Source organism: Haliotis cracherodii, unplaced genomic scaffold (genome assembly GCF_022045235.1).
Source record: "Haliotis cracherodii isolate W230 unplaced genomic scaffold, xgHalCrac1.p SCAF_14, whole genome shotgun sequence".
Taxonomy (NCBI): Eukaryota; Metazoa; Mollusca; class Gastropoda; order Lepetellida; family Haliotidae; genus Haliotis; species Haliotis cracherodii.
In genome coordinates this window covers 8,476,579-8,497,873 of record NW_027266269.1, presented here as the reverse complement: position 1 = coordinate 8,497,873, position 21,295 = coordinate 8,476,579, and the positions used below count along the sequence as shown (strand labels likewise).

General features: G+C 39.5%; 1 protein-coding gene and 1 pseudogene across 1 annotated transcript; both read right to left on the bottom strand.

Moving 5' to 3' along the window:
• Positions 1 to 2,384: 2,384 nt before the first annotated feature.
• LOC139460509 (glutamine synthetase-like) lies at positions 2,385 to 3,482 on the bottom strand. The gene has a single exon (XM_071241982.1). It carries the CDS (start codon positions 3,480 to 3,482, stop codon positions 2,385 to 2,387), a length of 1,098 nt encoding a protein of 365 aa, XP_071098083.1.
• A 420-nt stretch (positions 3,483 to 3,902) lies between these two features.
• Positions 3,903 to 19,156, bottom strand: LOC139460200 (fibrinolytic enzyme, isozyme C-like; annotated as a pseudogene).
• Between the last annotated feature and the right edge of the window lie 2,139 nt (positions 19,157 to 21,295).

Genomic DNA, 21,295 nt, shown 5'->3' with positions numbered 1-21,295 from the left:
TGGCAAAAACACTACATTATCACTCGCTTGTGGTAAGTGGTCCGTGAGGCTACACATGCAAGCTTCTTTTTTTTATTTAAATTTATTTTTCATGCAAAACTTCATATTTTTTCATGCAAATTATGTGAGCGGAGGGTGTTTGCTGGTAAGGACAGGACCTGTTTAGCCTTTTTACGAACACCTTGAGCGATCCAGTCATACAATTTTCACCGCTGTTTGTCTTTTGCGTCCAGTGGAATCTATTTTGTCAGAGGATCAAAACTGGATATTCGTTGGCATTGACGTTTTATATTTATACAGATACGGAGAATAACTCGTTTTAAATAGAAGTAATAAAACTAGTCGACGGTGAGAACAAAGCCCAAAACCTCATGTTGTAGTAATGGGACAATGGAAACACAATGCGAAGTATGTAGTATCGTCCGCGAGAACAGAGGGTGGTGTCCTATCAAAGGGAGTTTAGGAATGTCTGGAATGCCACGTCTGGTCTATTATGGAAGGTCTGGAATGTTATGCCACGTCTGGTCTATTATGAAATATCTGGAATAGTATGGCAAGACAACGGTATAAGGATCTATACCGAAACGTCGCTTTTTACAGTATTAAAGAAATTGTTATCCATAAAATTGTGTCAATCTTGTTACAACCCCACTGTTTTAATGTTGGATCCTGGGAAATTGAAGTCATCTGTGATGCACTGATACTGGCTTGACGAATGTCAGTTTTTATGTAAGGATACAAAATATTAGCGGTTTCAAACTGTTTTGCATGCGCAAGAACAAATACGTTATTCATTTTCATCTTAAACTTTCAAGTAAACGTTATGCAGTTAAATATTTTATTATGTTCCACTAGCTCCAGACATAAGTGCAAACTGTGAATTGGATCTGAAAAATTGTTTGAACACTACCCTTTGTTCTCGTGGACGATGATACAAAACTCGCACTTTTAACATTGTCCATCGACTTCTTGCACACATCGACCCGTGAACATCCGGGGTAGAATATGTCTTCAGCAAGGTCTTCACAAGAGGCGACTAACGGGATCGGGTGGTCAGGCTCGCTGATTTGGTTGACACATGTCATCGATCCCAATTGGGTGGATCGATGATCATGATATTAATGACTGGAATTTCTGGTCCTGACTCCATTATTTACAAACCGCCGTCATATATCAGGACTGTTGCTGAGGGCGGTGTTAAGCAACAAGCCAACCAACCAACCTATAACCAAAAAAGGAGGTTTTCGGCTTTGTTCTCACCAATGACTGGGTTTATTACTACTTTTAATCAACTTCGCTTTCCGACCCTTAGCCATCTGATGAGTATCAGACATTGTTTGTGTGTTGTTAAACGCCGCTCTCGGCAATATTATAGCTGTCTGTAAGTACTCGGATATCGACCAGAAAATCCAGTGATTGATACCATGAGCATCGATCTACGCAATTAAGAAAGGATGACATGCATCAAACAATATTGCTGGAATATTGCTGCGTGCGACGTTAAACAACAAACAAACAAACATGAAAATTAAAGTGGTTCATTTTTCATTGTGAATTTGAATAATTCAGGTCTCGATTATGATCATGTTTGTAAACATGTGCGACCTGCATTACTTAGGACTGAGGATATCTTACATTAGTCTGATCCGCTCTGAAATCATTGAAATATTGAACAAAGCAGAGTCAAATCCAACTCTTAAAGTCGTTTGTTTTACACCTCCAACCAGCTCTGTTTCAATTTGAGGGAAACAGATAAGGTTTAAGTTGTCTTGTCAATGACGTCAAGAGTCGCGCCAATGACCACAGCCCTAACACACCGAAACTTATTTGAGTGCGTATATTAAATCTTTTACAATACCAAACAAAATACTGAAAACTCTTTGAGTACGTATATGAAAGACTGTGTTTACTGCAGAACGAAACAAAATAACAGAATCATATTTCAATCCTTTCTCAAATTAATAAATGTTTGATCATTACGGTACTTCTTCTTAGGTATAATATGCACAAGATAAAATCAGCCCTGCACTCAAATTTTGAGTTGATGAGTGAGTGAGTTGGGTTTAACGCCGCTTTTAACAGTATTCCAGTTATATCACGGTGTGTCAGCTCAATGTGGGAGGAAAACCCGAAGTGATGCAGGTCTCAGACGTTTACCACTGCGGTGAAACCCACGAGCACGGGTATTGTGCTGACAAACCTAAAAACATAATATGTGCGAACCGGGATTCGAACCCACAATCATAGGTTTCTTGTGTAACCAATGGACAATTAAATGTCAAATTACGAAAGAAGCAGTTTCTTTGAGACTGCAAATACAAGTAATGACAATAAAACAAGAATTTTAACTTGAGGTTCAGTCTGCTTCTTTTTTCAGCCCAAATTCACAGAAGATGGCACTCTTTCTCCAATGCAAACTTTTCCTCATCTGTTTCAGCATCTTTGAACAGGTCAATCTCTCCAACTCTCTTGCACTTGACAAACCATGTGACGAGCTCCTTGCTAAGGGCGCCGACGAGGACATCATCCTTTTCCAACTCCTCCAGAGCTTCCTCCAGAGTGTGGGGGAGAGTCTCGGCGTTGTCGACACTTCCCGCGGGCGGGCACTCTAGTTTGTTGAGGACCCCATCCAGACCAGCGGCGATGGTCGGCGCACAAACAAGATACGGGTTGGACTTGCCACTCGGAAGCCTGTTCTCTATGTATGTCTTAGAGGGACTTTCATTCTTTACTCGTATGGTTGCTTCTCCATGTTCTATTCCCCAGAATATAGTTGATGGACAAAACGGCTTGTAGATTGCCCTGTAACAGTTGACAGTGGACCTGCAGAGGGCACATAGAGCTTTACTGTGCCTCAGCATACCAGCAATCCAGTATTTGGCGATGACGGACAGCTTACCTGGAGCTGACACATCGTAGAACAAACTCTCGCCATTTTTGTTCCAAAGTGAAACATTTAGATGAATGTTAGTTCCTATCTTTTCAGAGAGAGGAAATGCCATGAAAGTGACTACATGGTGTTCCAGATTTGCTGCCATTTCAATGAGTCCTTCTTTTATGTTCATGGTCATATCCGTGCATTCTATGCCAAATTTTGGTTTCAAAATTGCTTCAAACATCCCAGGTCCCACTTCAGTATGGTATCTTTCCACATCAATGTTTGATTCTTTAAAGTTCTTGTCAAAATGAAATAGAAGTTTGCTGTGTTTGTTGAATATTCTATTGCTGAACATATTCCAACATTCAAATATCGGAGTCAGGGTTTCTTTTTCCAGTATATTAAATTCTATTTCATATCCAGAAAAGAAAGCATATCCTTGTTGCTCCAATCTCTGCAGCTGTTTTCTAGCGACATATCGGGGGCATGCTTCTTGGGGAGAGTTGTCTTTCTTCCAACGGGATTCGCACAATATCTGAGCGACCTTGACCCCGTCCTCTGCCCAAGGAATGGGTCTGAGGGTGTCAAGATCAGGATATATCATGGCCTTGCGACAGTTTTTCTCTTCGTCAATTCGAGGGTAGGGTTTCCTGGGGACTGCTCTTAGAATATCTGCAAGAATAATGATATCGTTTGATTGATGTGACATGGAATCCACTTATTAAATCCAGTGAATCAAAAACATACAAACAGATACGCAATAAAAGTGTGCAGTGGTTCGTCATTTGCACATTGGCGTACTCTTGCTGTCATCTCTGATTTCAGTGAATCATACAAACAATGTGTATCACTATTTTGCCTTTTACGCTCAATGGAGTCTTTTTCGGCATATAATTGAGACAGATCATTCTTTTGCGTTGATGTTTTGTATTTAACCTATTTAAAAATGTCATCTTGACATAGACAGGTAAAATTTCATTTCAGAAAGGCGTTTGATTATGTTGACAGGAAAAAAATGCTATTTTTACTCCTAAAAAAGGGAAGCCATGGTAAAATGTACAATCTGTTAAAAAGTATGCAAACATTTGTAAAAGCAGGTGTCAAGATTGGTAGCTTTAAAAAGCTTTTTCAACACATAGCGGCGTGTCAGCTTAATGTTGGAGGAAAGCCAGAAGTGATGCAGGTATCAGGCGTTTACCACTTCGGTGAAACCCACGAGCACGGGTATGGTGCTGACAAACCTAGAAACATAATCGGGGCGAACCGGGATTCGAACCCACAATCATAGGTTTCTGGCGTGCCCAAGGGACGCAACTCTGCACAGCGAATCGCGGCGCCTTAGACGACTGGGCCACCTGTGTCCCTTATTCCAGATATGTGAGCAAATATTGCCAGATTTCAAAATGAAATCAAATCCAAGTGGCAACTCCGTCAATTACTCTCCACACGTCAGGTCACAGAAGCAATCTTAGTTTAATGCACGACTGTGCGACCTGTTCATGTTGTGTTTGATCTTTATATAGCCTATTGTAAGAAGCAACCATACGTGTCCTGGGCAAAGTTCCATGGAAAAAAACAATCATTACTGCGGTGATCGAGTGACCATCGATACAGATCTCGTCCCTCTCCGTGATCGTCGCATCAGTTCCCGTTAGTCGTTGCACACACCCTGCCGTGCTGATGACAGCCACGGTTTTCGACATCAACACTGGAAATGAAGGCAAAGTGATCACAGCCTCTGGTGAGTGAGTGAGTGAGTTAAGATTTAACGTCACATCGGCAGTGTTTCAGCCATATCATGACGAGAAGTACATTAATAATGCATATATTTATACAATATAAAAAGCTGTCAACGATGGACAGTACAATAACTAGAATATCACAGAGACTATTTAAACTAGTTGAGAATATATAAAAGTCATAAGTATTATTGAACAACACAATATAAAAATGAGCTAGAGATCGTCAGTAACTAAAGGGATATCGGCCTCTGGTGAAGAAAAACGTTAAGAGGATTAATGGGGTTATTTTTTAGTAATGCTGGTTTTATTGCTTTGGAGCGAGAAACAATGTAGGTGTGGTTATTGAGGAGTGTCCGTTGCAACATTATTGAGGGTTGATGTAGGTGTGGTTATTTAGGACTAAAGTAGTCATTGCTATTGCAATATAAACAGTTAAAGTTATTGTGGGTTAATGACCTGATACAGAAGTTGGCAACAGTTATTGTGGTCTAGTGACTTGACGCAGTACAATTAGTTAGTTATTGTGGATGAATAATTTGATACAACACATACATTTACATCTATTATGTATTGATGACTTGATACAGTACGATTAATATAAGTTTTCTTTTGGTAAATGACTTCACACAGTATTTAAGTTACAGTTTATGTGATTAATGGCATGATACAGTATATTTACTGTAGATTAATGGCATGATTGAGTACTGTTAGTTATATTTACTGTAGATTAATGGTGTGATTGATACAGTACGATTAATATAAGTTTTCTTTTGAAAAATGACTTTGCACAGGTACAGTTTGTGTGGATTTAGGGTATGATACATTCCTGTTATAACAGTTAATGTCGGTAAATGACTTCACACAGTACTTACTTACTTATATCGGAGATTTTACGTGCGCTTTCCGACTGCAGCGTATTTCGCACACGGGCCCGGCCAAGCCATTTAATGTGTTTCCGAAAAGGGGGAAAAGTTGTTTGGCAATCCAGTAGGGGTGTTTTAGTGGTTGCTTGTATAGAATTTTGGAAATTTTGAAATTTTGAAAAAATGCCAAGAGGGTTTGGGGGACGAACTAAGGGACCTGAGTATGGAAGTTTGTTAGTTTGATTATGTGGTCTGGTTTTGGTAGTTTATTGGAGTTTTAAATGTGATTTATTAGTCCTGTTTTGATTAAGTATACGCCTAAGGCTTTGAATTTTTCTATTTTATTTTGTGGGTTTAGGATAGCTTCTAGAGTAAGAGCCTTATTTAGATTTAGGGTGGTTTGTAGTGTAGTTCGGTGTGTTAGGTAGTGGGTGCAGTGTATAAGTGCGTGTTCTGGGGTTTCTTGTTGTTTGCAATGTGGGCAGGTTCCTGTTGCGTGTTTTCTTATTATTTTGAGGTGGTTATTTAGGTTGGTATGTCCTGTTTGGAGTTTAGTGATTACTCTGTCGATTTTTTTTCGACGGATGTAGAATTTTTGGTTTGGTTAGGGGTTTTTTTAAGAACCTTTTTGATTTGGCTATTTGAGTTTTGATATAGGTTATGCCATTTTTTGGAGATTTTTTGTTTGTTAACACTTTTAATTTCTGATTTGGAGATGGGTAGGTTTAAGCTTATTTCTGGGATTTTAAGGGATAGTTTAGCTGCTTTATCGGCGTTTTCATTGCCGTATATTCCTACGTGGGCGGGGATCCAAATGAATAATATTTGTTTGCCTGCCTTAGTTAAATCGTTTGAGCTATTAAGTATCTGATTTATTAGTTCAGGGCGGTTTTTGGTGTTTTTATTTTGGAGGGCTTGTAGTCCACTGAGCGAGTCGGTAAGTATTAGGATTTTTTGTTGTTTTTTAGATTGTTGATTATGAAGGGCTGAGGCCATGCCCATTAGTTCGGCCGTGAATATTGATTGATTGTTTGGGAGTCGGTAGGATTGTGTGGCTTTAGTTGGTTGTGTGATCTGGACTCCGAAACCTGTGTGTTTGGAGATCGGATCTGAGGATCCGTCTGTGTAAATGTGACACCTATTTGGCCAATTGTCATGTATGTATGCTAGTGTTGTGGTTTTTTTCGCTATGTTTGGGTCGGTTTGTTTATTAATTGTGCTAGGTAGTGTTATGTCTATTGTGGGTGTTTTAAGTTTAGGGGTGAAGATATTTGATTTTTTACAGTTTTGTTTAAGATTGTTTATTTGGTGTTCATTTAAGTAATTGGTTATTCTTTGGGATATTGGAGTAAGTAGAGGGTGTTTTCGAGCTAGGGCTTGGTTTTTTTGGCTTATATTTTTGTTTATTAGGCTTTGAATTAGGGGGTTGGATTGAGACGCGGACCAGAAATTTAGGGTTAACTGTTCCCTACGTAGACTTAGTGGCATTTCTCCTGTTAAGGCCTGGAGTGAGGTGTAGGAGGTGCCATGTTGAGTGCGTGTTATTAGTTTTAGAGCCTGATATTGGATTGAGTCTAGTTTTTTGCTTAGGGATTGGTTTAGGGTGTCGTATATGGCACATAAGTAGTCTATTTTGGATCCAATTAGTGATATACAGAGTGAGAGGAGGGTGTCTTTGGAGGCCCCCCAGTTTGAGCCAGTGAGCCATCTTAGCGTATTTAGATCTTTGCTACATTTAGTTATTAGATTATTTATGTGAGCGTCCCAGGAGAGATGTTCATCGAAAATTAGTCCTAAGAATTTGGTTTGTTTTAGGAATTGGATTGGTTTGTTGTTTAGCTGGAGTTTTGGGGAGGCGGGTTTCATGTTTTTGTGTTTAAATACTATTCCTGTAGTTTTTTCCGAGTTAAGGGAGAAGCCCCATTTGTCAGCCCATTGCTGTATTTTGTTGAGATTTTTGAAGTAGGTTTTGGGCCATTTTAATGCTTTTTGTGCGGATCCAGAGGGCTCCATCATCCGCGATGTGTTTATTTTAGGGGAAAGGCCCTCGCATAGATCATTTATCATTATATTGAAGAGCGTGGGGCTGAGGATACTGCCCTTGGGAGTGCCATTTTCTAGGGGACATTGGTCCGATAGCGTATGGTCTAAACCCACGGTTATTTTACGATTGTTTAGGAAGTCTTGGATGTAGTTTATTATTTGACCTTCGAGTCCTATTTTTTGTAGTTTTTGTATTAGCCCGTCGTGCCATACCATGTTGAAAGCTTTGGAGAAGTCTAAGAAGATGCCTGTAGTATATTGTTTGCTGAGTTGTCCTGTTTTAATGTCCTGCTCTAAACCGGCGAGGTTATCTAAGGTTGAGCGGCCAGGAGTGAAACCACTTTGATCTGGGTTTATGATGTTATTTTGAGTTAGGTAATGTTGTAGTCTGTTTTTAGCCATAGATTCAATTACTTTACATACGTTTGAAGTTAAGGAAATTGGTCTATAGGATTTAGCCTGATTAGCTGGTTTATTAGGTTTAGGGATTGGTATGACTAGGGCCTGTTTCCAGGGAGTAGGTACTTGTCCGTTTTGATAGATGAGATTGTATAATTTAAGTAGTGCTTGGAGTAGTTTAGGGGGGAGTTTTTTAATTCACACAGTATGTTAGTTACAGTTTATGTGATTGATGGCATGATACAGTACATTTACTGTGGATTAATGACATGATTGAGAACTGTTAGTTTTATTTACTGTGGATTAATGACATGATTGAGAACTGTAAGTTATATTTACTGTAGATTGATGGCATGATTGAGAACTGTTAGTTATGTTTAATGTAGATTGATGCAATGATTGAGAACTGTTAGTTATGTTAACTGTAGATTGATGGCATGATTGAGAACTGTTAGTAATGTTAACTGTAGATTGATGGCATGATTGAGAACTTTTAGTTATATTTAACAGTTAGTTATATATGACAGTTTGGTAATGTCTTGATACTGTGATTTGGTAACAGCTGATATTTTATTCCCAAGGATAGACACTACAAACAAAACGCCAATCACTACACATGCATCCTTTTTAAAGGATTCAAATTCAATAAAATAATTGTTCCAATGTGTTTAGTGATTTTCATCAAAGCATTAGCTATGATTCTAATGTGTTATTATGTAGTATTTGTTTTATCGGACTGCTTGATGGAAGTGTAACTATTTCCACTTTGTTTGAATAAATTAACAAGCTTAGTAACATAATTCACATACAAATGTAGTTTTAGTTACCTTTGTAGAAATTGCAAGAGTAAAACAATTCACGTTGTAGTATTTATGTTACTAGAAATTTAGTTAACTTTAGTTAATCGAACATATGTATGTGAAGCTGAATCATTGATGTTGCCCCATAAGAAAATGATATAAACCTCCATTTAATAGTATAAAGAAAATATCAATGACGAAGCACGAAGAAATACTGTAAAATGGCCTTTGGGAAAACAGGTGGAGAAACAAATTGATCTCAACTTTTGCAACAGTGTGAGGATATTGCTAGAGCAATACAATAATTAAGTCAATGATTCGATGCAGTGTCATCGAGATTTTGTTTTGGGGAATATATTTTAATATTTTTTTTTATAAAGAATAGAAATGTTTAGGGGCTTTGACTATATTCATAGCGATCACTGTGGTCATTTACGCATTTTTAAGAGGCCTCCTATTTTGAAAATGCGTACTGTTGCCTTCTCCGAAGCCCCCGATGCTGCATTGTTCCCCAGTTAGGTTTGTGACGGTAACATTATTGAGGAGGAAGTCCAGAGGGCCAGGGATGGTGATGTTGCTGTTGACCACGTTTAACTCGGAGTAGTCAAGCTTGTATCCAGGGCCATTCCGAGTGAAAGATCCAAGCTAAAACAAATGTAAAGTGTTTCAATTCGTAATCGCACGTTATAATATGTGCATTCGTGTTTGAAAACCATATCATATTCAAATATTATCTTTTCGACTACAAAAGGTTTGACGCTCTCAACAACCACTGGATTGTAAATATAGGCCATCAAGAGGGAAGTCATCCTGTTCCAGTGCAGACTACACATACACAGAGTGACGTGTCTGGTTAATATGAGGCATATTTTACATATAAAGCAATATCGTTATAACTTGATGTTAGTACTTGCAATTGCAACACAAAGATCTGAGGACGTCATATTACATGTCATGTCAGAATAACATTTCATCCGACCGAATGTGTTTCTGAACAATAAGCCTCTCGTCAAAAGCATATATAGTCTCTACCTTGCTCACTCGGGAGAAACATCTAAACCGAACAGACCTCTTATAGTCGGTGAGACGTACAGGTATACAATCTCGGCAATGTGTTAGACATTACAGAATTTTCTTTTGTTCCGTTCTGAAATTTTGAGTTGAATCAAATTATCTTTGACAGCAACTTGAGTTGAAGTCGTCATTTTAAAACTAATACCGTAAAGCTCCAGTAAAGCTTTTTACTGCTTGGTTAATGTCGAATTCATTTTTTGCCATTTCATTGACCAGTCAAAGCTCGCAAGGAGTCGTTCTGATGTGACCTGTAATGGGATGTCCTCGTAGCGAGCACCAAGTTTTATTTCTTATTCAACTGCATATACACCTGTATTCATTAACCGTCTGAGTACAATCTGAGTAATCAATTGTCCAACTGTTGCAGGAACTGATGCCTTTTTCTTCAAGTGTCTCTATCGTAGGTATTGACTTACCACATTGGTCGATGAGATGGATGTTATCTGCGCGGGAGCTGAGAGATCCGTCAAATCTACAGTATCAAACACCGCCCTGAAGGTGCTGATATCACTTCAACATGAAAAATAGTTACTTTATGAAACAGAGTTATGAAAAAGTCAAAATCCTGTCCAGAACCATGGGAAATCTACCTGTACAATATATGTATCTACAACAGTGTTGTGAGAGATTGAGCACATTCTCTATTTGACCTGTACAACATATGTATCTACAATAGTGTAGTGAGAGATTGAGCACATTCTGTATTTGACCTGTACAACATATGTATCTACAATAGTGTTGTGAGAGATTGAGCACATTCTGTATTTGACCTGTACAACATATGTATCTACAATAGTGTTGTGAGAGACTGAGGGCATTCGATATTTGACCTCACAACATATGTACCTACAACAGTGAGTGACAGATTGAGCACATTCTGTATTTGACCTCACAACATATGTATCTACAATAGTGTTGTGAGAGATTAAGCACATTCTCTATTTGACCATTCAACATATGTATCTACAATAGTGTTGTGAGAGATTGAGCACATTCTCTATTCGACCATACAACATATGTATCTACAATAGTGTTGTGATAGATTGAGCACATTCTCTATTTGACCTGTACAACATATGTATCTACAATAGTGTTGTGAGAGATTGAGCACATTCTGTAATTGACCTGTACAACTTATGTATCTACAACTGTGCGTGAGAGATTGAGCACATTCTCGACTTGACCCCCACAGCATATGTATCTACATCAACTAGTGGGAACCTGAGCATCAGTGTGTGAAAGATTGAGCACATTCTTTCATTTGACCTTACCATATACGTATCTACAACAGTGAGTGAGAGTTTGAGAACCTTCTCGGCTTTAGCTATCAACAAATTATCACCTTCCATTCGTGCAGTGTGCTGCTGACACAAATACGTTCGAGAGTATTCTGGTGCACCCGCAGACATGAGTCCACTCCCCGTCGAGGAAATGCTACTAGCTTCCAGAAAAACCCAAAATCCCCGAGCACAACATTCGAGCCGCCTATTATTCTCTTCTCCATCACCGTGGAAGCATGTGCTGTTGAAACAAACACGATCATCATCATTGGTGTATGTGTTGTGAAACGTGCAGGTTTGTCATCACAATGTAGACTTTAATGTATGTGTTATGTAACAAGCACGATCATCAGCAGCAGTGTAGACTTTGATGTATGTGTTATGTAACAAGCACGATCATCAGCAGAAGTGTAGACTTTGATGTATGTGTTATGTAACAAGCATGATCATCAGCAGAAGTGTAGACTTTGATGTATGTGTTATGTAACAAGCACGATCATCAGCAGCAGTGTAGACTTTGATGTATGTGTTGGTAAACGTGCAGGTTTGTCATCACAGTGTAGACTTTGATGTATGTGTTATGTAACAAGCACGATCATCAGCAGCAGTGTAGAATTCCATGTATGCGTTATGTAACAAGCACAATCATCAGCAGCAGTGTAGACATTGATTTACATGTATGTGTTGTGAAACGTGCAGGTTTCTCATCACAGTGTAGACTTTATTGTATGTGTTATGTAACAAGCACGATCATCAGCAGCAGTGTAGACTTTGATGTATGTGTTATGTAACAAGCACGATCATCAGCAGCAGTGTAGACTTTGATGTATGTGTTGTGAAACGTGCAGGTTTGTCATCACAGTGTAGACTTTGATGTATGTGTTATGTAACAAGCACGATCATCAGCAGCAGTGTAGAATTTCATGTATGCGTTATGTAACAAGCACGATCATCAGCAGCAGTGTAGACTTTGATGTATGCGTTGTGAAACGTGCAGGTTTGTCATCACAGTGTAGACTTTGATGTATGTGTTATGTAACAAGCACGATCATCAGCAGCAGTGTAGGCTTTGATGTATGCGTTGTGAAACGTGCAGGTTTGTCATCAGCAGTGTAGACTTTGATGTATGTGTTATGTAACAAGCACGATCATCAGCAGCAGTGTAGACTTTGATGTTTGTGTTATGTAACAAGCACGATCATCAGCAGCAGTGTAGACTTTGATGTATGTGTTGTGAAACGTGCAGGTTTGTCATCACAGTGTAGACGTTGATGTATGTGTAATGTAACAAGCACAATCATCAGCAGCAGTGTAGACTTTGATGTATGTCTTGTAAAACGTGCAGGTTTCTCATCACAGTGTAGACTTTGATGTATGTGTTATGTAACAAGCACGATCATCAACAGCAGTGTAGACTTTGATGTTTGTGTTATGTAACAAGCACGATCATCAGCAGCCGTGTTGACTTTGATGTATGTGTTGTGAAACGTGCAGGTTTGTCATCACAGTGTAGACGTTGATGTATGTGTAATGTAACAAGCACGATCGTCAGCAGCAGTGTAGATTTTGATGTATGTGTTATGTAACAAGCATGATCATCAGCAGCAGTGTAGACTTTGATGTATGTGTTGTGAAACGTGCAGGTTTGTCATCACAGTGTAGGCGTTGATGTATGTGTTAAGTAACAGGCACGATCGTCAGCAGCAGTGTAGATTTTGATGTATGTGTTATGTAACAAGCACGATCATCAGCAGCAGTGTAGACTTTGATGTATGTGTTATGTAACAAGCGCCATCATCAGCATCAGTGTAGACTTTGATGTATGTGTTGTGAAACATACAGGTTTGTCATCACAGTGTAGACTTTGATGTATGTGTTATGTAACAAGCACGATCATCATCAGCAGTGTAGACTTTGATATATGTGTTATGTAACAAGCACGATCACCAGCAGAAATGTAGACTTTGATGTATGTGTTGTGAAACGTGCAGATTTGTCATCACAGTGTAGACTTTGATGTATGTGTTATGTAACAAGCACGATCATCAGCAACAGTGTAGACTTTGATGAATGTGTTATGTAACAAGCACGATCATCAGCAGCCGTGTAGACTTTGTTGTATGTGTTATGTAACAAGCACGATCATCAGCAGCAGTGTAGATTTTGATGTATGTGTTATGTAACAAGCACGATCATCAGCATCAGTGTAGGCTTTGATGTATGTGTTGTGAAACGTGCAGGTTTGTCATCAGCAGTGTAGACGTTGATGTATGTGTTATGTAACAAGCACGATCATCAGCAGCAGTGTAGACTTTGATGTATGTGTTATGTAACAAGCGCCATCATCAGCATCAGTGTAGACTTTGATGTATGTGTTGTGAAACATACAGGTTTGTCATCACAGTGTAGACTTTGATGTATGTGTTATGTAACAAGCACGATCATCATCAGCAGTGTAGACTTTGATATATGTGTTATGTAACAAGCACGATCACCAGCAGAAATGTAGACTTTGATGTATGTGTTGTGAAACGTGCAGATTTGTCATCACAGTGTAGACTTTGATGTATGTGTTATGTAACAAGCACGATCATCAGCAACATTGTAGACTTTGATGAATGTGTTATGTAACAAGCACGATCATCAGCAGCCGTGTAGACTTTGATGTATGTGTTATGTAACAAGCACGATCATCAGCAGCCGTGTAGATTTTGATGTATGTGTTATGTAACAAGCACGATCATCAGCATCAGTGTAGGCTTTGATGTATGTGTTGTGAAACGTGCAGGTTTGTCATCAGCAGTGTAGACTTTGATGTATGTGTTATGTAACAAGCACGATCATCAGCAGCAGTGTAGACTTGGATATATCTGTTATGTAACAAGCACGATCATCAGCAGCAGTGTAGACTTTGATGTATGTGTTGTGAAACGTGCAGGTTTCTCATTACAGTGTAGACTTTGATATATGTGTTATGTAACAAGCACGATCCTCATCAGCAGAGTAGACTTTGATATATGTGTTATGTAACAAGCACGATCATCAGCAGCAGTGTAGACTTTGATGTATGTGTTGTGAAACAAGCACCATCAGCAGCAGCAGCAGTGTAGACTTTGATATATGTTATGTAACAGGCACGATCATCAGCAGCAGTGTAGACATTAATTTACATGTATGTGTTGTGAAACGTCCAGCTTTGTCATCACAGTGTAGACTTTATTGTATGTGTTATGTAACAAGCACGATCATCAGCAGCAGTGTAGACTTTGATGTATGTGTTATGTAACAAGTACGATCAGCAGCAGCAGTGTAGACTTTGATGTATGTGTTGTGAAACAAGCACCATCAGCAGCAGCAGCATTGTAGACTTTGATATATGTTATGTAACAGGCACGATCATCAGCAGCAGTGTAGACATTGATTTACATGTATGTGTTGTGAAACGTGCAGGTTTGTCATCACAGTGTAGACTTTATTGTATGTGTTATGTAACAAGCACGATCATCAGCAGCAGTGTAGACTTTGATGTATGTGTTATGTAACAAGCACGATCATCAGCAGCAGTGTAGACTTTGATGTATGTGTTGTGAAACGTGCAGGTTTGTCATCACAGTGTAGACTTTGATGTATGTGTTATGTAACAAGCACGATCATCAGCAGCAGTGTAGAATTTCATATATGCGTTATGTAACAAGCACGATCATCAGCAGCAGTGTAGGCTTTGATGTATGTGTTGTGAAACGTGCAGGTTTGTCATCAGCAGTGTAGACTTTGATGTATGTGTTATGTAACAAGCACGATCATCAGCAGCAGTGTAGAATTTCATGTATGCGTTGTGAAACGTGCAGGTTTGTCATCACAGTGTAGACTTTGATGTATGTGTTATGTAACAAGCACGATCATCAGCAGCAGTGTAGGCTTTGATGTATGTCTTGTAAAACGTGCAGGTTTCTCATCACAGTGTAGACTTTGATGTATGTGTTATGTAACAAGCACATTCATCAGCAGCAGTGTAGACTTTGATGTTTGTGTTATGTAACAAGCACGATCATCAGCAGCCGTGTTGACTTTGATGTATGTGTTGTGAAACGTGCAGGTTTGTCATCACAGTGTAGACGTTGATGTATGTGTTATGTAACAAGCACGATCGTCAGCAGCAGTGTAGATTTTGATGTATGTGTTATGTAACAAGCACGATCATCAGCAGCAGTGTAGACTTTGATGTATGTGTTGTGAAACGTGCAGGTTTGTCATCACAGTGTAGACTTGATGTATGTGTTAAGTAACAAGCACGATCATCAGCAGCAGTGTAGACTTTGATGTATGTGTTATGAAACGTGCAGATTTGTCATCACAGTGTAGACGTTGATGTATGTGTTATGTAACAAGCACGATCATCAGCAGCAGTGTAGACTTTCATGTATGTGTTATGTAACAAGCACGATCATCAGCAGCAGTGTAGACTTTGATGTATGTGTTATGTAACAAGCACGATCATCAGCAGTAGTGTAGACTTTGATGTATGTGTTATGTAACAAGCACGATCATCAGCAGCAGTGTAGACTTTGATTTACGTGTATGTGTTGTGAAATGTGCAGGTTTGTCATCACAGTGTAGACTTTGATGTATGTGTTATGTAACAAGCACGATCTTCAGCAGCAGTGTAGACTTTGATGTATGTGTTGTGAAACGTACAGGTTTGTAATCACAGTGTAGACTTTGATGTATGTGTTATGTAACAAGCACGATCGTCAGCAGCAGTGTAGACGTTGATGTATGTGTTATGTAACAAGCACGATCATCAGCAGCCGTGTAGACTTTGATGTATGTGTTATGTAACAAGCACGATCATCAGCAGCCGTGTAGACTTTGATATATCTGTTATGTAACAAGCACCATCAGCAGCAGCAGCAGTGTAGACTTTGATATATGTTATGTAACAGGCACGATCATCAGCAGCAGTGTAGACATTGATTTACATGTATGTGTTGTGAAACGTGCAGGTTTCTCATCACAGTGTAGACTTTATTGTATGTGTTATGTAACAAGCACGATCATCAGCAGCAGTGTAGACTTTGATGTATGTGTTATGTAACAAGCACGATCAACAGCAGCAGTGTAGACTTTGGTCTATGTGTTGTGAAACGTGCAGGTTTGTCATCACAGTGTAGACTTTGATGTATGTGTTATGTAACAAGCACGATCATCAGCAGCAGTGTAGAATTTCATGTATGCGTTATGTAACAAGCACGATCATCAGCAGCAGTGTAGGCTTTGATGTATGCGTTGTGAAACGTGCAGGTTTGTCATCACAGTGTAGACGTTGATGTATGTGTAATGTAACAAGCACGATCATCAGCAGCAGTGTAGACTTTGATGTATGTCTTGTAAAACGTGCAGGTTTCTCATCACAGTGTAGACTTTGATGTATGTGTTATGTAACAAGCACGATCATCAGCAGCAGTGTAGACTTTGATGTTTGTGTTATGTAACAAGCACGATCATCAGCAGCCGTGTTGACTTTGATGTATGTGTTGTGAAACGTGCAGGTTTGTCATCACAGTGTAGACGTTGATGTATGTGTTATGTAACAAGCACGATCGTCAGCAGCAGTGTAGATTTTGATGTATGTGTTATGTAACAAGCACGATCATCAGCAGCAGTGTAGACTTTCATGTATGTGTTATGTAACAAGCACGATCATCAGCAGCAGTGTAGACTTTGATGTATGTGTTGTGAAACGTGCAGATTTGTCATCACAGTGTAGACGTTGATGTATGTGTTAAGTAACAAGCACGATCGTCAGCAGCAGTGTAGATTTTGATGTATGTGTTATGTAACAGGCACGATCATCAGCAGCAGTGTAGACTTTCATGTATGTGTTATGTAACAAGCACGATCATCAGCAGCAGTGTAGACTTTCATGTATGTGTTATGTAACAAGCACGATCATCAGCAGTAGTGTAGACTTTGATGTATGTGTTATGTAACAAGCACGATCATCAGCAGCAGTGTAGACTTTGATTTACGTGTATGTGTTGTGTAATGTGCAGGTTTGTCATCACAGTGTAGACTTTGATGTATGTGTTATGTAACAAGCACGATCATCAGCAGCAGTGTAGACTTTGATGTATGTGTTGTGAAACGTGCAGTTTTGTCATCACAGTGTAGACTTTGATGTATGTGTTATGTAACAAGCACGATCATCAGCAGCAGTGTAGACGTTGACGTATGTGTTATGTAACAAGCACGATCATCAGCAGCAGTGTAGACTTTGATGTATGTGTTATGTAACAAGCACGATCATCAGCAGCCGTGTAGACTTTGATATATCTGTTATGTAACAAGCACGATCATCAGCAGCAGTGTAGACTTTGATGTATGTGTTGGGAAACGTGCAGGTTTGTCATCACAGTGTAGACTTTAGTGTATGTGTTATGTAACAAGCACAATCATCAGTAGCAGTGTAGACTTTGATGTATGTGTTATGTAACAAGCACGATCATCAGCAGCCGTGTAGACTTTCATGTATCTGTTATGTAACAAGCACGATCATCAGCAGCAGTGTAGACTTTGATGTATGTGTTGGGAAACGTGCAGGTTTGTCATCACAGTGTAGACTTTGATGTATGTGTTATGTAACAAGCACGATCATCAGCAGTAGTGTAGACTTTGATGTATGTGTTATGTAACAAGCACGATCATCAGCAGCAGTGTAGACTTTGATTTACATGTATGTGTTGTGAAATGTGCAGGTTTGTCATCACAGTGTAGACTTTGATGTATGTGTTATGTAACAAGCACGATCATCAGCAGCAGTGTAGACTTTGATGTATGTGTTGTGAAACGTACAGGTTTGTCATCACTGTGTAGACGTTGATGTATGTGTTATGTAACAAGCACGATCATCAGCAGCAGTGTAGACTTTGATGTATGTGTTATGTAACAAGCACGATCATCAGCAGCAGTGTAGATTTTGATGTATGTGTTATGTAACAAGCACGATCATCAGCAGCAGTGTAGACGTTGATGTATGTGTTATGTAACAAGCACGATCATCAGCAGCAGTGTAGACTTTGATGTATGTGTTGTGAAACGTACAGGTTTGTCATCACAGTGTAGACTTTCATGTATGTGTTATGTAACAAGCACGATCATCAGCAACAGTGTAGACGTTGATGTATGTGTTATGTAACAAGCACGATCATCAGCAGCAGTGTAGACTTTGATGTATGTGTTATGTAACAAGCACGATCATCAGCAGCAGTGTAGACTTTGATATATCTCTTATGTAACAAGCACGATCATCAGCAGCAGTGTAGACTTTCATGTATGTGTTATGTAACAAGCACGATCATCAGCAGCAGTGTAGACTTTCATGTATGTGTTGTGAAACGTGCAGGTTCGTCATCACAGTGTACACATTGACACATATGTTATATAACATGCAGCTTTACCAACAGCTGTGTACACATTGAAATATGTGTTATATAACATGCAGGTTCACCATCAGCAGAGTAGACAGTGCAATATGTGTTATATAACATGCAGGTTAACCAACAGCTGTGTACACATTGAAATATGTGTTATATATCATGCAGGTTCACCATCAGCAGTGTACACATTGATATATATGTTATAAACATGCAGGTTCACCATCAGCAGTGTACACATTGAAATATGTGTTATATATCATGCAGGTTCACCATCAGCAGTGTACACATTGATATATATGTTATAAACATGCAGGTTCACCAACAGCTGTGTACACATTGAAATATGTGTTATATATCATGCAGGTTCACCATCAGAAGTGTACACATTGATATATATGTTATAAACATGCAGGTTCACCATCAGCAATGCAGACATTGATATATGTGTTACACAACATACACATTCATTATCAGTTGTGTACACATTGAAATGTGTTATATAATATGCACGTTAGGCATCACGCATCAAGATCTACATCAAAATGTGTTTGCAGCCTGCAATTCTTGAAATGTTAATTATACAGTATCAATGTGATGTTACCTGTCACAGCAGCTAGGAGAACAATTTGCCAACACGCCATTTGTCTCGTTGTTTGCCGAATGCTAAATGGGTTGGGGACTTAACCAAGTACTGTGATTGAATCTGTTTAAAATTGACCTATGGGCACACACGCACCTGCTGTGCCCCTTGGGGTAGAGGGTCAGGAGCCAGGTCACATGTTCCAGGTGGTAGCAGTATTTTTATTAGTTCTTGCTGATTGGACTTTACATGCGGATTACACTTTAATAACCAGATTTAATTGTACTCTGTTGAATCTGGATAATGTACGTAGACACATCACAAAAATCAATAGAGAGCGAAATTGTAGAAGTTGGTTGGTTGGTTTGTTGTTTAACGCCGCACTCAGCAATATTCCAGCTATATGACGGCGGTCTGGAAATAATCGAGTCTGGACCAGACAATCCAGTGATTAATATCATGAGCATCGATCCACGCAATTAGGATCGATGACATGCATGAACCAAGTCAGCGAGCCTGACCACCCGATCCTGTTAGTCGCATTTTACGACAAGCATAGTCACAATTTATGGCAAGCATGGGTTGCTGGAGACCTATTCTACCCCAGAATCTTCACGGGTCGAAATTGTAGAAGTTATAACATCACCAGTAGCATTGTCCTGTAAAATATGCTTTAATCTTAGTTTAGTGTGGTAAATGCTTTCTTATTTGGCAAAAGCGAGATAAAGCCTTATCGCGTGCGTGTGCGCGTGCGTGCGTGCGTGCGTGACCTGTGAAGATCCGGGGTAGAATAGAACTTCAGCAACCCATGCTTGCCATAAAAGACGACAAGTAAGAGGCGACTAACGGGATCGGATGGTCAGGCTCGCTGACTTGGTTGATGCAGTTCAACGATTCCAATTGCGCGGCTCGCTGCTCATGATGTCAATCACTGGATTGGCTGGTCCAGACACGATTGTGCGTGCGTGCGTGCGTGCGTGCGTGCGTGCGTGCGTGCGTAGATGTAGAGGTTACCCATATACGTTCCTGATCCTTTGCGCAATTATGTCATGAGCTACAAAATCAATCACCTAGCGCCTAAACACTGTACGCCCGACCCTTCATCAGTAAACACATAACGCCTAAACACTGTACGCCCGACCCTTCATCAGTAAACACATAACACCTAAACACTGTACGCCCGACCCTTCATCAGTAAACACATAACGCCTAAACACTGTACGCCCGACCCTTCATCAGTAAACACATAACACCTAAACACTGTACGCCCGACCCTTCATCAGTAAACACATAACACCTAAACACTGTACGCCCGACCCTTCATCAGTAAACACATAACACCTAAACACTGTACGCCCGACCCTCTAACAGTAAACACATAACACCTAAACACTGTACGCCCGACCCTTCATCAGCAAACACAAAACATCTAAACACTGTACATCCGATCCTTCGTCAGTTAACACTTAGCACCTTAACACTATGCGAGAGAGAGAGAGAGAGAGAGAGAGAGAGAGAGAGAGAGAGAGATAGAGAGAGAGAGAGCTTAACACTAGTCGACTACATTTGGTTCCCTGCTACAACCCCTCAAAACTGGATATCACTTGCATCAGAGATGCGAACTTGTGAAGAAAGGTCAATCAAGTTACTATAGAACCACCTTATTAGAAAATTACTCCCAAATGTCCATTTGCGATTAGTCACAATGAAACTACCTATGTCATACATACAAACTGCGTAGCACCTTTCCATACCTGCCCACAAGGTGACCCAATCCGCATGCTTTTATTTATTAGTAACAAAACAGAAGGCACAAAGGCTATTTAAAAGAGTGGTCCGTTATTCATATAGTTGATTATGTCCATGGTTTTATTATACCATCAGTCACCTTGACGTGATATTTTACACTTTGTGCATATACTTAATGTTAATACAAGTGTTTAGATATTGACTGATGTGATTCCGTTATCAACATAAAATATTACTTTGTAATAATGTTTTGTTACTGCAATGGTTTACAATACGTGTGCACACATCATCGTAAACATGCGAGCTATACAGAGACTACCGACACTTAGAAACAATATGAGTGAGTTGGGTATATCGCTGCTTTTAATAGTATTCCAGTCATATCACGGCGTGTCAGCTTAATGTGGGTGGAAAGCCCGAAGTGATGCAGGTCTCAGACGTTTATCACTTT

Coding starts and splice junctions, on each gene's coding strand:
- LOC139460509 (XM_071241982.1), bottom strand. CDS start 3,482: ATGATATATCCTGATCTTGACACCCTCAGACCCATTCCTTGGGCAGAG.